The following is a 17,493-nucleotide window of genomic DNA, read 5'->3' as shown; positions in this document are numbered from 1 at the left end:
ATTCTAGAAAATGTCTATATGATAACTGCACATCTACCTTAAGATTCCTTGATTACTTCTGGTTGGAGAGAAGAAGAAGGAAGTAGAGAGGTACCTGAGGAGTGGGATGAGCCTAGCAGAAGATTTCTTACAACTCAATGAATAGCCCTTAATTTTCAGGAAGAAACATGTTTCAGGGAGAGCTAAATGTTCAGACCTTGCTGCCCTGGCCATAGAAGCAATGTATACAGGAAGATAGGCCTGGTGTGGAGAGCACACTGCTTGCTATTTTGGAGCAGAAATGAGGAGGCAATGTTTAACACCAGATATGGTACATTTTAGTCACAAAGCCCAATGCGTATGCCTGGAAATTGTTTCCATCAAGAGTGGGTAACTAAAAGGGCATGGTGTGAGTTAGGGCAACCAGAATAATATAAGATTATTTTCTGTAGCTTGTTTCACTCTGATATTTCAAAAGTATACATTGCCAGTAGCAGTTATAAGAAAAAATTATTCTACTCTTTTTTCCTTTTTTCCTTCGAAAACTAAAAATCTTTCCTTTAGTCTGGGAAGACCAACCAGCATGAGAGGGTACGAGGTGAGCTGGAATGGAAAATTAGTCTCCTGTTCCATTTTGACACTGCTCAGAAGGCTATTTGGAAGGCTCCTCAAAGTGGCCCAGTTGTACTCTTAGATGGATGGACTGTATCTCCTATTGTTCTTTGATATCATTCTCTCTTTGGAGACATCTGTAGCTTCTGTAGATTGGAACCATGGGAGTGTGAGGAGAAAAGGCCTTATGAGGTTCCTGGGTGGTTTTCCTGTTGTGTATGAAACATATGGCTCCAAATGCAACATGACCCTGGGAAATAATTCTCAAGAGCCAAGTGAAAGGCAATGCTGGTAAGTGGGAAATGGTCCTGGAATAAGAGCCAAAAGATGTGAGTTCTAATCCCAGCCTTATCCCTGGCCAGCTGAGTGACCTTGGGGAAATTTCTTTACATCTATGTCTCCCTTTTCTGGCCTGAAAAATGAGAGATTTGGAATAGATGATGTGATCTTAAGGTTCCTTCCAGCTAGCAAATTCTATGATTCTATCTAGGCTAATCCTAAGTCCATAAGGACACAAAGCAGTCATGCTAATGGCTATCCTTTCCCAAACAGTGAAGAGAAAAGAAGCTCTTCTCTCTAGTTAACACTACTTATGAAGTTAGTTGTTCAGCCCAGCCCCCATATATACATTTCCCTTTCTTTGTCTCTATTTCTATTTTTTGTAGGGAATATCAGGAGGTAGGAACAAGCAACAGATGAAGTGTGTGTGTGTGTCTGTGTCTGTGTCTGTGTCTGTGTGTGTGTGTCTGTGTGTGTGTGTGTCTGTGTGTGTGTTTCTATGTCTGTGTAAAGAGGGAGAAGTTATGGGCAATAAATAGTGGCAAATGCCTGCTGACTTCATATTTTCTGACCATGCAGAAGTCAGCACAAGGGGACTAAAGTGGTAAAACTGGATTGGATAAAATTGGGAATGAATAACAGAGGTGAAGGTGTTCAGTTACACATGACATAAAAGGTCAGGACTTGAAAAGGTTCAATTTAAAATGAAATTATTGGAAACTTGAGTTTTGAGCCAAGTCCCCCTCAAACAGCAATACAAAAAAATCCTAGTAATTAGCTAAAAGAAAGAGGGAAATTGGTACAGTTGTTATACAACAGTGTTGGTTCAAAGATAATTCTAAAGAAAATATGTCTAATATTTTCTAGTGTTATATATGCCACAACCAAGGAAATGTTCAGCAAGCTCGTGTGTGAAGCCAGGCATGAGGAAATCTGGATTCTCCCTCTGCTCCTAATTCTCATAGTAAAGACCATAAAGCTGCCTGCGTGTCTATTTCCTTGGCTGAAAATGAAGGCCTGGGGTTAAATGAGATCTTGAGAAAGGCCAGAGTAGTTGGGGAGGGTCTAGCTAGAAGATTAAGAATAGACCTTCTAGCACTCTATCCCCACTCCCACCATGTACCAATTTTCCCTAATTAAATATAAACTTTCTGGGAGGCACTAAGGAAACCCTGAGCTTCTAGAAAGAAATAGGGGCTGAGTAAAATGGACTTCTAAATGGATTTGAATGTGCCTAAAATTTAAAAAGGGGCATAATTTAAAACGTCTTATATTATTGAATTCTTCAATAACTAGTGTAACCAGAAATGAGTACTATCATCATATCACTTCTGAACAAAAGATATTTCTAGTACCTAAGGACATTTTATATCTGTCTCAGGATAAGAAGCTACCCCTCCCACCCTGGGTTCCCCCTGTAGATCAGCAATGCACAATTGGTGTCACGAAGTTGCCACCATTCCAGGTTGGGTTATCCTGTACTACCTGTACTATATTCTGATCATGAAGCAGTTGCGGATGTGCATGTGTGTATGTGCAGGCACACACAAACATACACCTGCATAAACATACACACACACACACACACACACACACACACAGAGAGAGAGAGAGAGAGAGAGAGAGAGAGAGAGAGAGAGAGAGAGAGAGAGAGAGAGAGAGAGAGAGCACAAATTCGTTCCACTTATAATGGAGGGACAGCTGCAAGTCATTCAGTAACCAAGCAAAAACTTAGTTTTGAATGCTACACTTTTCAAAAAAATTTGTATAATTACAAAAAAATCAAGGAAATTGTCATAATAGCAAACACAGTATTGGCATGCATGGCTTTCACCTAAACTTAGTTGACTGCTATTACGGGCTATGATTATAGACAAAAAGTAGTGTTATGAACCTGTACCTCAAAGACTAAGAACTATTTCAAATGATCAGTCCATTGTAAAGAGAAATCCTTTCTAACATTAAAGACAAGTGAAAGGTTTCTGTGTCTTCAGTATGAAATATTAGGATTATAGATAAAAAGAGTTGCTGAAAATATGCCATAACATCTCATTTAAAATATAATTAGAATGTCTGGTCCACATTGAAATTATTATTAATGTAAGCACAACTGTCAAAAAGCTATCAAAAGACTGATTCTATTGAATTGCCCTTTGCTATTCATTTTATTTTTCCTGGAGATTTCTGTTTGGCAGTGACTGCATGATTTCTAAACTACATTATTCTTCCGTATTTTTTTGGTAAGTTTTCTGCATGTGTTTTTTAGACAAAAGAAAAATCACCAGTTTATAAAAAAGGAGCCTGAAGAGTGTGCTCCTGAAATACAGGCATGTTTTATAAAAAGGATACTGGTTTCTTGCTATAAAAATCGACCAAAAGGTGTCAGACCTGAAAACAAATTCTCACAGTGTTTTCAGTGTTGGCTGTTTACAAGGCATTCAATAGAACAGAGATAGATGGATACCACATAGTTCACATAATAAGTTGGTATGTTAGACAGCCTCCTTGAGGAATCAAGTATATGAAGTCCCTTACCCAAGACTCTTATCAATTGCTTATTGATTCCAAATTGTCCCATTGGAATAGAATGGTTGACCAGGAATTCATTGTGCTTTATAAACTCTACTGAAGTGTTTTCGGCATTTCCTGATTCTGTCACACTATTTTTAGCTATTTCTGCACCATGGTCCTAACAATCTTGTATCACAATTGTAAGTTGCTGGTGTTTGTCCCCCTTGTCAACCAGCATTGGTGCTAGACAACAAGCTGGGAGGGGGCAAAATTAAGAGTAAAAAGCAAGGCTGGGGAGCTGCCTTGCCAACCTCAGGAATCCTCCTGCACTGTTAAATTTTAAGACAAAAAGAACTTAGCTTTATCACTATTGAAACTACCAATGAGTTTTTGTACCCCATGAAAACATTTGGGGGCTATGCATCCCACAGAAGTAAAGCTGTCACGTAAGAGCAAAGTGCTCAGTAGAAAGGTCATGGACTAGCACATTTTGCATTCCTGGAATGTTACCTTAAAAGATGGCTATCAATCTATCTCATAACTGGTAACTGTGAATTAGTGGCCCAGAGGAGAAGTCACAGGAAAGTAAACTCAAACATACTGCAGTGTGTTTTGAAAATAACAACAACAACAAAATTTGAAAGCACCAAGAGTCCTGTTGGATATTTGAGCAAAGTTACCCTACATTACTGGTAGGCCTGCATTATACTTTGGACTCTGTAGTCATGTCTCCTTCACATGGAATCACCGAGTGAATCCGAATCATCCAACGAGAGGGGAAGGTACAGGTCCTATAAGAAGAGAAGAGACAAAGTTAACTTTCCTTTTCTTTCACCTTTCAAGATATGGAATGATTGTTTCATGTTGTTTTCTAATTAGTGTTTTTTCTAATTTTTATTTTGTATTTTATTTTCAACAGAAGTTGAAAAAGATATAAGAAGTATCTATGCGGTGATGCCCCATTCACTCACTTTTCCCCATGAGTAACAGCTTGCAATTTTAGTCATTCTCATTTGTGTGTGTATGTGTGCATGTATAATCTTGTGTGATTGTATCATGTGTACAAATACAGAACTGTATTCACATAGAGCTCCCTTGTATTACCCTTTTATAGACTTATCTTCCCTCATCTCTATGCCTTGGCAACAAATAATGTACTCTATCTGTACAATTTGCATCTTAAGAATGTTGTATAAATGGAACTATAAAGTAATATTTTAGGATTCATCTCCTTCACTCAACATAATTCCCTGAAGATTCATCCAAGTTGTTCTATGTATCAGCATTTTGCTCTTTTATACTGTAGAGTGTATTCCATGGTGTGGATATAACACCTTTTGACCATTCACCTATGTAATGGCATATGGGATGATTTCAGCTCTGTGTTATCTGATATAAAACTGTGGTAAATACGGCTGAGTGCCTGTGACTCACACCTGTAATCCTAGCTGAGATCTGAATTCAAAGCAAGCCTGGGCAGGAAAGTACATGAGACTCTTATCTCCAATTAACCATCAAGAAGCCAGAGTGACATGGCTCAAGTGGTAGAGCCTTGAGCAGATCTCAAGGACAGGTCCTAAGCCCTGAATTTAATCCCCAGGATTGACACACGTATCCCAGGTCTGGGATAAATACCCCAGAATTTGGAGTTAAGACTAGTCAGGTGTACATAATGAGACATCATCTGAAAAAAATACATACTTTGTAATAGACAATCCCATGAGGTCTCTTGCAGCTCTGAGACTATATAACCAGTGGCTCTCAAAGGAATACTGAATGATTTAAAAACACAACAAAGACAACCATAGAAAAATAAACTCAAGTCTCATCAACTACTGTCCCCTCCTTCACTGTATATAAGGGTTTAACAAACTTTTTTGTAAAAGGGTAAACAATAATATTTTGGACTTTCTCTGATGGTCATGTATGATCTGTTTCACAGATGCTTCTTCATTTCTTTGAGATTTATTTCTTCGTGTCTCTTTAAGATGTACATTTTTTTTTCTATCAGGGACCTATCTACACAAAAATATAGTGGGACTCAGGCCAGAGGAGTAGCTGTCCTACACGATCACACAGAAGTTAATAACAAAAATAATAAAGATGCAAGAGGCATAATGTGAGGAATAATAACATTGTAACAACATGTTTATAAAACTGAATTAAAGCAAAAGAATATATAATAAAGTAGTCTATGCAGGGATTTAATTCACAAATGCTTGAGTAATATTAAAATTCAATAAGAGCCAAAATATTTTTGAGCTTGACATCCAGAAAGGTGGAGTAATACCATGAAAATTTGTTCTTCCATAAATACAGTGACATTAGTAAAGTAACTTTTTTCAGAACTCTGGAAATGAACTGAAGGTTTGCAAAAATAAAAGCAGAAATGGTCAGATAAGTTGATGTTAGATGAAATGAAACCCAAGATAAGGACTCAAATGGTTTTTCTTTCTTGCTATTGTTTCTAGCATATTTATAAGATGTTTTCTTTGTTTCTTTGTATGTCCCTCCTCCACTGTATAACCCCTGTTTTCACTGTATTTGATGTTGGTATACTTTGGGGAGGGGAAGGGAAAAAACAAATCATTTAAATAGGGATACAGGTGGACCCATTGCAACAATGAGATGTACAAGACATTATGTCAAAAAACGAACTTTACAACTTTGGTGCAGGGGGGAGGTGAAATACGGGGGCGGGCGATGGAGAGATGGGACGGGATGGGAAGGGGAAACAAAGGAGGAGGAAACAATGCTTGATAAGAAATGTACTCATTACCTTGCTCATGTAATTGTAACCTCTCTGTACGGTATTTTCATAATTAAAAAGAGGTATTTATTGAACAAAAATGTTTGAAACTTGTAATGATACTATGATTTGTGGTGTCTTAGCTTGTCCTACTTTCATTCGTCCCATTTCCAACTTCACAGTACCCTTGAAAATCAGCAGCCTCCAACATCCACAAAAAGCAACCTGGGCATCACTGAAGTTGAGGAATCAGAGCTCAACAATGACTCATTCTCAGAGAACTTTGGTCTGTTTAGGAGCACACTGGAAACTCTATCTTAAAGATTTCTTTATTTGACATAATTCAGAGCACACTTATTGGAACAGTATTTTCAGGGTGTGTTAAAAGCAGATACAAGTGTTTAAAAATTGTAGTTGCCTGAAGGTGGGCAAAAGGTGGAACAAATAAAGCTGCTTCAGGCCTCATAAGGAAAACTGTATAGAAGTAGCTCTTCATAGGGAGCTTCGAAAGCTTCTAATATATATTCCTAGGAATCTAGAAGGTCAGGCATATGTTGAGGCTTGGGTATATTCTCAGGAAAGAGAAGCTCTAGTTTTTCATCTCTGACTAACTTTGAAGCCCTGTGCAAGTAGCAAGTTAAAGGCTGAGGGAGAGATTCCCCGATCCTCAGCAAAGACTGGGAGACATAATTGCATAGAAATATTTAAGGAAATCAAGAAAAATTATTTTTGTTTAAAGTCATAATTATCAGATATAAAGGAAAATAATGAAGATATACTACATTACATTGTGGTAAATATGGCTGGGTGCCAGTGACTCACACCTATAATCCTAGCTGAAATCTGAATTTGAAGCAAGCCTGGGCAGGAAAGTGCACGAGTCTCTTATGTCCAATTAACCATCATTGAAAATGTGGCTCAAGTGGTAGAGCCTTAAGCAAAAGATCTCAAGGACAGGTCCTAAGCTCTGAGTTCAATCCCCAGGATTGGCACATATCCCAGGACTGGGATAAATCTCCAGTAAATGAAAATAGAATTCTCCTAATATAATTTTATTAGCTACTGTCTTTGTGTTGTACATTAGATCTCAAGATTTATTCAATTTACAAAATTGCTTTGCATCATTTGACCTACATCTCCAAATATATGTATATATATATATATATGAATATATGAATTTTACTCATCCAATTGGAATAATATAGTATCATTTGTAAAGGAATGGGAAGACCTAGAAAAATTATGTTAAGTGAAGTAAGTCTGGCAGAGAGAAAAAGGGTGTATATTTTCCTTCATATATGTAAGCTAGAATTCTTTTATAAACTAATAAGTAAATATATTAGGTGGTATGCAAGTGAATACAAATGTATTAACTGAAATATGGATTCAAGAGAAAACTAAAAGAACGTAATGCCTTAGAAAGGCAGAGTCAAAGTTCGACAAAATGAACACTAGGAAGCAAGTACTTGGAAGGGGTGGGGTAGGGTCATAGAGAAAGGAGTTAGCAGAATGAAGAAGAATTCAATGTATATGTTACAAGAATTCAATGTATATGTTACAAATGAAGAAAAGTGAGGGAACGGGTGGTTTGGGAGGAATGGGTGAGAATGTTGAAATGGGTGACATTGAGCAAGATGCAATGTATTCATAAACTGTTAAATAGCAACCTCTTTGTATAACTACTTAAGATAATACAACATTAAAAAGAATACAATCATATACAGCAAAATGCATGCAGGGATGGATAATTAACATCATAATATTTAGAATGTAATAATATGTATAAATGTAAGAGGGGTTGTAGTAGTTTTTCTTTTTAATTTTATTTTTTGTTGGACATGGGGATTGAACTCAGAGCCTAGGTGCTGTCCCTGAATTTTTGTACTCAAGGCTAGCACTCTACCATTTTGAGCCACAGCACTACTTTTGGTTTTCTATTGGTTCATTGGAGATAAGAGTCTCAAGGACTTTTCTGTCCTGGGCTAGTTTGAACCATAATTCTCAGATCTCAGCCTCTTGAGTAGCTAGAATTACAGGCATGGGCTACTGACACCCAGCCAGTTTTATTTTTTTATTTTTATGAATTTCATAATTTCAACATACATATTATGAAACTCCCATCTGGTAGAAAAATGACAGGATTAAGAGTCATAATATTCAGTTGATAAACCTAGCTTTGTCTTTTAACTTACGCTTTCAGGACCTTTACTTTCTTTAGCTGAAAACTGAAGGAGATGTGGACTATCCGATCTCTAATATTCTTTCTAGTTCTCAAATTGTTTAAAGATGCAATTCCAATAATTGCATTTTTCTTTAGTTACACTAAAGCACATGAAGTGAACTGAATATTCTTGTTGGTGAACTCCTAGAGTAATTTTCAGGCAGTACACAATGACTTTACAAAATTTAGAGGCCACTGTGAGTCTTACCACAATGAACCACTGAGCATCAACATCCACTTCTGCTCTAACTTGTTCAAGTAAAAGACACTTAGTGGAACTGATTTATGGAAATAATTCTATGAGAATATTGTTCCAGACTTGAGCTCAAAGTAGTAAACATCTAAGAGTGTAGTAAACATCTAAGAGTGCAATGATGACTTAAGGTAGGTATGGATAAGGCTATGGTGAAAATCCATGAGACTAGACCTAGGTATCAACCTCTGAACTTCTGATCTCCCTATTTCCTATTGATAATTTATTTCCTATTTATACTTTATTTCCTTGTATGGGTAGAAGAGTGTTCAGGAAAAGTCATTGTCTCTGAATTCTGTTTCTGTTGACTGATATGTAGAAATACAGAAACATGCATATCACTTAACAATACAAATAATTTGCACCTGAAATTCATTTGCTTAGTCCCTTGGAGCCCTAAGGAACAAAATGTTTATAACAAATGCAGCTGTGCTGGCAATACTATTGCATTAGAGAAAACAAAAAAGTTGGTCTGTGGTCCAAGGAACTTATAGTCCAAAGAAAGTCATGAAAGGCTTTTGAGAAATCTGGCTTCTATTCCACATTTTCTATTTCTTGAATGAGCCCTGAACGTTCAAGGAGGTGTGGCTTTGTTCTTATGGACATTTTTCAAAGCTGGAATGCCTGTTCTCTAAACCAACAATCAAAGCCTTGGAAATCCTATTTAAATGTTATGTCTTTGAAAATTGTTCCCCATCTCCAACCCTCCCCAAATCAGATGTTTTTCTTACTCTGCTTTTTGCACCTCGAATCCTTTTATTACTCTGATTTCAAGGTCGAGGTTTTGGTTTGTTCATCAAAATATCTCTCCAATCACATGGAGGAAGATAAAAGAATCTGTGTGTGTGTGTGTGTGTGTGTGTGTGTGTGTGTGTGTGTGTGTGTGTGTGTGTGTGTGTGTGTGTGTGTGTGTGGTGTGTACAGATAGATGTTCAGATAATGTATTAAATATATTTTCTTCAATTTCCTAAGTGGAATGCAGTAACCTGAAAAAATTAACTGAACAGAAGGTTTTCTCTGTATTTCTAGATTTTTTGAACATCACCAATAGGGGACTATCTCCAGATGGTGACTTCAATAAATTTTTCTCAATCTCTCTATAGTCCTTTCTTCAAATCAATACAATAGGAATGCTAATCACCCTAACTCCTCCACAGGAATATCATAATAGTGAATGAGAAAATAGCATCACAGAAGGTTAAAGCAGTACAGAACAGCAAAATGTTGTTCTCATTAACAACTCAAAGATTTACTTTGTGTCCATATCATAGCACTTGAGTATGCGGACTTTGGCTAACCCCATTGCAGCTGCATTAAAGAGGATTCTACATGAGCTGCTCTACAAGAGAAGCCAAAACTCTGATTACAGTTTAGGCCTGCCACAGCCATCAAAAGTTACCAAAGGGATGGGATTTCAAGATTGTTTCCAAGTATGCAGAAGGAAAGTCATGGCCTCAGCCACCTGCTTCCTGTCTCCAACATAACTCACACCTTTCAGGTCCATTTGGACAGAAGTTTAGATGAGACATGTTAAGGGCCACTGTCCAGAGATATTGATGGTGTTAAGGCTCAGAGAGCTGGCTGAACGGAGTGGTGTGAAGCTGGAAACTGAGGCACAAGGGGATTAGAGTAGCCACAAGACATATTTTTTAGTTCATTCAGAAAAATCAGTTCAGCCTCCATCACTGGTGGTATAAAACATGAAGCTATTGCCTCTTGGTAAGGTGCAGAGGGAGGGATGTGATATCATTTACAGATATTCCTGCCCCAAATGCATCAACTGACTCTAGTCATGAGAAAACACAAGACAAGCCCAAATTGAAAGAAAGAATGAGGTAGTCATGGCTCATACCTGCAATCCTGGCTACTCAGGAGACTTAGACCTGAAAGATTAAGGCTCAAAGCCAGTCTGTATGGAATTCTCCTGTTAACCAGCAAAAATGCAGGATGAAGGCAGGGCTCAAGTGGTACAGTGTGAGATTTGAACCAGCAAGCTGAACAAGAGTGTTCAGTACAAAAAAAAAAAGAAGAAAAGAAAAAGGAAAACAGAAGTCTGCCAAATAACTACCCTATGCTTTTCATTTCTACAATATACTTTCCTGAAACATAAAGGTTCAGGAAAATTTCCAAATTACAAAAGAATAAAATGACATTGTAACTGATTATAATTTATGATCCTAGATTAGATCTTAGACCAGAAAAATAACATCACTGAAGCAATTGATAAAGCTTGAATATGTGCTGCAAAATGATGATAGTATTAAACCTCATAGCTTTGGTCATTGTACTATGATTAGAAAAGAAAATGTCTCTTTTATTAGATATATTGAATATTTAAAGGTAAAAATGCATAATGTTTGCAATTTAATCTCATGGTTTCGGAAAATAGTAAAGTGTAATGAGTATACATGTGCTTTTATATGCATGCACATAGAGGTAGAATGGAAAAATAAATGTGGCAAAATATAAGTAACTGATAAATTTACATAAAATTGATATAGCTCTTCTATAACCTGGAAGTAATATAAAGATATGTTTATAAAAATAGCATGGCATATAGAAAATTAAATGTGTATTAAAGTATGTTCATAAAATAGCACGGCATACAAATATAAGTGTTTATTTTAATACTTGCTCTAGATTTATTACTTCATGTTTGTATTATTGACTAAAGGAATAATTTTAATGCCAGGTACCAGTGGCTCACACCTGTAATCCTAGCTACAGAGAAGCTGAGATCTGAGGATCACAGTTCAAAGCCAACCTGGGAAGGAAAGTATGTGGTACTCTCATCTCTGATTGACCACAAAAAGCTGGAAGTCAAGGTGTGGCTCAAGTTGTAGAGCTCCAGACTTGAGCACAAAAGCCCAGGGACAATGCCCAGGCCCTGAGTTCAAGCCCCAGGAATGACACAAAAAAGATTATTTTAAAAATAAAATGATATATTGAAAATTCAACAATGAAGGAATCAGTAAGGTCAGACAATTCTGTCACTTTCAGTTCTTCAATGGTTAAAATGTTTTTAGAATTGAAACCCCACTTACACACACACACACACACACACACACACACACACACACACACAAAGCACAAGTGCCTACAAGAACAACCAATAAAAAGTTTGACATTGTCAACACTCACTCACCTTAGTGGACTTAGGGATGATCAATCCTCAGCCTAAATAAACTGGACATGGATGATTTAAACTGACTGAGTGTACAGAGTAAATGCTCAAGTTGCCTCCAGCATTTTGGAGTCAGTGCTGGAGTAAGTGATGGAAGATACTTAGGAAAGTGGCTCTTCCCAGAAGAAAGGTAGGGCATAAAGGCATAGGGAAAATATAATGGAAGAAACATGGTGGTATGGGAGGTTCTTTATAGGCATTAGAAGAACAGATGTAGGTTGTTCTATTTTGTAATGTCCATATTAGCAAGGTTTTCTGCTCATCAGTAACTGAAAACTGACTATAAATGCAATTTTCATCCATCTTTTGATATCTGGGTAACAGTCTGTAAAACAGTTCAGCAAATCTTGAAGCCAAACAGCTCAACAGAACAATCAGAAAGGTCAATACTGGACATTAAAGAGATTATTAAAGGGGGCTGGGAATGTGGCCTAGTGGTAAAATGCTTGCCTAGCATGCACGAAGCCATGGGTTCGATTCCTCAGTACCACATAAACAGAAAAAGCCAGAAGTGGTGCTGTGGCTCAAGTGGTAGAGTGCTAGCCTTCAGCAAAAGAAGCTCAGGGACAGTGTCCAGGCTTTGAGTTCAAACCCAGGACCGGCAAAAGAAAAAGAGGTTATTAGAGGAATGGAATCGCATTAGCAAAGTAAGAGTCAGATTAATCTGGAAATGAAGACTGATGTAGAGAAAAGGAAATGAAAATGGATGTCAGAGTGTAGTGTACTGTTAAATGCTAACAAGTGATTTTCTGTGTGAAAATGACAATCTTAACTTACATAATTTTTTCCTTGTTTCCATGGTATAATTGCCCTTACCATAGCAGAGTTCAAGTTACCAACACAATGTCACTGAACACAGAATGTGATGCATACAACATGCTCTTAAGAGATAGTTTTGAACTGACTTCAGAATACCACTTGTGATGACTTGGGTACCTGTTTTATAACTAAGGTGCCCTAGGAAGTAACTTACCTATCTCTGTCTCATTTTTCTTGTATGTAAAATGGCAACCTTATACCACTGAGCTATGCCTCCAGCTCTTACACTTCTATTATTTTAATGATGTATTTATCTGCGTTAGCACAAAGGGTCTTAATGGTGACTATGGCCCTTGCAATACATTTGTGCAAATATTTCACATACTGCACAAAAATCTGCCTGCTAATAAACAATGCACAGTGAAAGTAGAGCCCTTTGGTTATTGAAGTCCACTGAATTGAAAGGGAGTAACTTCGTGCAACTTTTCTTTGAACCACTATCACATTATTTCCATTGGTAGGTTACCTGGTGATAGAAGCTTCCTTCAACACCTTCTTTCTGTTTCACTGAATTAAGGAGACAAGAGCTAAACCGATGGCACAATCCCGGTTTGGTTACACCATTACTTCAGAATGGGCACTTAAGATTATAACTAGAAATTTAGACCCTGTTGAGATTCTCAGGAAATGAAGATAATGGAGGCAGATGAAATGGAATTCTGCTGTCACTGTATGTTGAAGTAGAATAGATAAGAAAACCTCCACCCATCCAATAAAGAAACTGAGTGCAAAGGGGTTTAGTAAGGTATAAGAGACATAATACCTTGTGCTTCCGGAGACTGCCAGGGCTGGTGGGAGTGGAGATGGGAGACTGCTTAGACTTGGGAGTAGACAGCTGGCTGCTGGAGGTTCCATTTGCTAGCCCAAGGCAAGAGAAAAAGGATAAAAATCAAAAACATACAAAGGAGTAAGTTATCATTCCCCCCTAAGACATTAAGAACATTTAAACAAGGCACACATACAAGTGATTTGATGAGCAGAACGAGGACGTAAAGACATTCCTCCAAAGGGCAAGAGCTGTAATCCTCAGTTCATTAGACTTCTGTGCAAAGCAAGGCACATCCCCTTCCCCTCCCCCATCCCCCCTTCAAACCTTTTTCATATTCATTCCCAGGTTTGACCCTACATATGTGAGAAATAGCCTAGCAAATTATTATTTTGTCTTGCATAATTTTATAGAGAAAAAAAGAGAAACCCAGAGAGGTTGTGTGTCTTATATTAAAGGGGTAAAAGTATGGGTGATCTGGGCCTGGGCACATCATTTTGGTGGCATGTAATTAGGCAGATGCAAGAAGACCCACTGTCAATCTCTGTCTATTTTGTCTGCTCATTTCCTACCAGTTTGTAGACATTTTCTAGTTTCTTTCAATGCCTCCCCCTACCCCAGCCCCTAGCAACCACTAATCTACTTTTTTGTCTGTATAGATATGCCTATACCAGGTTCATCTTCTAAGATTTCTCAAGTGTTGCCTCTAGCCCTCCGAATATAATTCATGCTCTGAGCTCCAATAATACCATGTATGGCTCTGTCTTCACATTAAACTTTATCCTCGCCTGCCACGTAACATGAAGTAACTTAATCATTTCTGATACCTCATCATTTAATAGTTTGCCTACCTTAGAGGCAGTGCTCCATAGCTGTTGGCTAAAGGAATAAATGTGAAAAGAGACAGTCTTTCCAGGAGCTATGAGACATGACTAAATGGGCACTTAAACTCCGTAAATAGGTGCCTAAGTGCTCATTTTTCTGCTCACTTCCACTTGAAACAATGTGCTAGCAAACACACTTGTATCTCTTTCACCTCCACTATTAATGTTCATGTCCTGAAAAACTTAGGAGTTACTAGCTCAAGTGATATGGAAAGATTATATCCTCAAGAAATATTCATGATAACAGCAGTGTAAACTTTATCTGTGGGGCTAGCAGCTACAATTTAGGCCATTTTTCTACTTAGACTAGCTCTTGCTCATTCTTCTGCTCACTCTCTCTCTCACTCTCTCTTGCATGCAACATGCCCTCCCCCCCAACCTGTTCCAGATAGAGGAAGTATCAGAGTCAAAATTCAAATGTAGCCTATGTACATTATTTTTTGTTTTTGGCATTCCCTCCTTAAAATTATTTGCTTCAAGGAATCTTTCCATTGGCAATTTTCTGACAATAGTTAAGGAGAAAGATGTAAGGCTCTGACAAAGAGAAAGGAATCAGAAGGTAAAAACAGACACTAGAGCTGACAGCCATCTTCAAAGCCTCTATCCTACTTGATTTGGTTTAATTGGAAAGTGGTTAGCAAGAGCTTGTGTTCATTTTGCAAAAAAAAAAAAAGTTGGGCAAACACACAATGCCATGAAACAATAGAAGGCAGAACAGCCAGAATGGCAAAACTACCTTCATGCCACAGAGCTGTCTGAGAAGATGGTATTTGTGTCCTGTCTGTCACCTCTCTTAGATGATGCCTTTCAGCTATGTAGCACAGTTTCCAAGCTTGGCCCCATCTGGCCTTGTCTTAGTGACTTCTCTGAATGACTGTACTTGTCCTTGCCCCAGCACACATCCTTAGCAACCTGGCTCTGTCTGCCTTTCCTGTCAGAATGGACCAGGACAAGCCTAAGCAGGAAGGATGTTTAAGGCAAATAGGCTAACTTACCTCAAAGACAGGGATTTAAATATATGAGGAGAAAATAGGTCCCCAGGAGTAAGGATTAGGTTGGTGGGGGATGGCTATTCCCAAAGAACAATTTTCTGTTTCATTAGTTAAGTGAGCAGTTACCAAGAAGGGAGGGTTACAACCACTGAGTTTCCACACTGTGGACTCCCTTATCTGAAGGCTGTAGTGATTGATCCCTGAAAATTAAGATGCCACTGATAGGAAGTTGGGAGTAAATGGTTCCAGAGATTGTGAATAAAAAGTCCTATAGGCGGCAAGTAAGGCAAATTTTATTATCCGAATGGTTTCAAGAAGGGTCAGCTTAGCATTTGCTTTTCTCTCAGCCTGTAACTGGGACTAAACTGACTTAATGCTCATTGTTCATTCACTTAGCCCTGGCTTTCCATCTTATTCCATTAGTTTGTTTTTCTTTTGGCTGTTTTTGTTTGGAGTTTGAACTTAAGAGTCATGTATTTACATGAAGCACACCTCCAGTTGTTGGTTGTTCTAGGGTATTAACATTTTGCTCAGGATAGCCTTTAAGCCATAATCCCACTAATTTCTCCCTCCCCAAAAGCCAAGTTTACAGGCATGAGCAACCATGATAGGCCCTTCCTTTCTTTGCTGATACTAATACTGAACCCAACTAAAAACCAAATCCACTGATTTTAATTTGATGTCTTTTCTAAAATATTGCTCAATATGAATATCATTTACAAAAGTCTATGATAACAATTTCATAGTCCATTTACCATTGTAGTTACTATTCTACATTTATTTACAAATTGTTTTATTATCCTCATGATAATCCTGAGAGAGAATTAACAAAGATACAATGGGTTACAATAAAAATTATAAGCCAGGCACTGGTGGCTCATTCCTATAATCCTAGCTACTCAGGAGGCTGAGATCTGAGGATTGAGGTTCAAGGACAGCCCGGGCAGGAAAGACCATTTTTTTTGGGGGGGGTTCCGGTCGTGAGGCCTGAACTCTGGGCCTGGGCGCTGTCTCTCAGCTCTTCAGCTCAAGGTTAGTGCACTACCACTTGAGCCACAGCACCACTTCTGGCTTTTTTTTTCCTTTTGCTTATGTGGTGCTGAGGAATGGAACCCAGGGCCTCAGGCATGCAAGGCAAGCACTCTACCACTGAGCCACCTTCCCAGCCCAACCATGAGATTCTTATCTCCAATAAACCACCAGAAAACCGAAAGTGGTGCTGTGGCTCAAGTGGTAGAGCGCTAGCCTTGAACTGAAGGGCTGAGGGACAGTGCCCAGGCCCAGAGTTCAGGCCCCATGACAAACAAAAAAAATTAAAAAATAAATAAATATAAAAATAAAAAATAAAAATTATATATTATAAAAGATATAATGGTTCCAATCAGGGTATACCTTGTTTAAAGTGTATAAACTATTACCTCTCCTCCCTGTGTGGTGGTTTCCAGGATCTGATCATAGAATCTATTTCAAGATGTCTAAACAATTACCCATCATATATCTCCACTGTAATCTTTAGTGACTCATTTTCTGTCTAATATTCTCTCATCTCCTAAAGTCTTATAGAGGGACATCTCAATGCATAATTCAGCCACCTCATCATTTTTTCATATTGAGATGCTTTAAGCTGTCCTTCATTTGAACCCAAAGAAACTGTGTTTCCTCTTCACATATACAGGGAGATTTTCTTTTTTATGTATACATTTTATTGTAAAAATACTGTACAGGGGGGTTACAGTTACATGAGCAAGGTAATGAGTACATTTCCTATCAAGCATTGTTACCTCCTCCTTTGTTTTTCCCCTATCATCCCTTCCCTTCCACCTCCACAACTACACTCTCCCCTCCATTCCCCCCCCCGCCTTGCCTAAATTGTAAAGTTCATTTTTCAACTAGAAGGCAATCCAAGTAGTTTCAAGGTTGTTTAGCCTTACTTCAAAATGAGACCAACAGAGGCAGACCCTATGGGTTTTCACATGAATATCTATTCCCTATAGTGCTTGGGTTAACTTGGCCAATTGTTTTTGCACGAAGAAATCCTTTGTCCATCTCCTTAGTCCCATCCCTTAGGAAAGCAAGAATAGAGAACCAGAAACTGTTCTCAATGATTTGGTCATTGGGTTGCTAGTCATGCCAAGCAGAATCACATAGGTTCTGAGATACTGTTAGATTAGATAAAATTTGAATTTTAAATCTAATTTTCTAATGAGTCTTATGAAGTTGTGAATCCTTTCAAGAAAAGGGAGG

General features: G+C 38.0%; 1 protein-coding gene across 5 annotated transcripts in view; it reads right to left on the bottom strand.

Moving 5' to 3' along the window:
- Positions 1-2,457: 2,457 nt before the first annotated feature.
- Dcx (doublecortin) overlaps positions 2,458-17,493 on the bottom strand; it is a 101,703-nt gene continuing 86,667 nt past the window's right edge. For all 5 annotated transcript variants that reach the window (XM_070038977.1, XM_070038980.1, XM_070038981.1 and 2 more), the window contains exons 6-7: positions 13,371-13,465; positions 2,458-4,172 (exon numbers count right to left, since the gene is read on the bottom strand). In XM_070038977.1, the coding sequence (XP_069895078.1) occupies positions 4,116-4,172; positions 13,371-13,465 (152 nt within the window). In that variant the 3' untranslated portion in view covers positions 2,458-4,115. The remainder of the gene's footprint in view (positions 4,173-13,370; positions 13,466-17,493) is intronic.

The sequence above is a fragment of the Dipodomys merriami genome, unplaced genomic scaffold, assembly GCF_024711535.1.
Source record: "Dipodomys merriami isolate MVZ:Mamm:240054 unplaced genomic scaffold, mDipMer1.0.p SCAF_3, whole genome shotgun sequence".
Taxonomy (NCBI): Eukaryota; Metazoa; Chordata; class Mammalia; order Rodentia; family Heteromyidae; genus Dipodomys; species Dipodomys merriami.
This window is presented reverse-complemented; position numbering and strand designations above follow the sequence as displayed.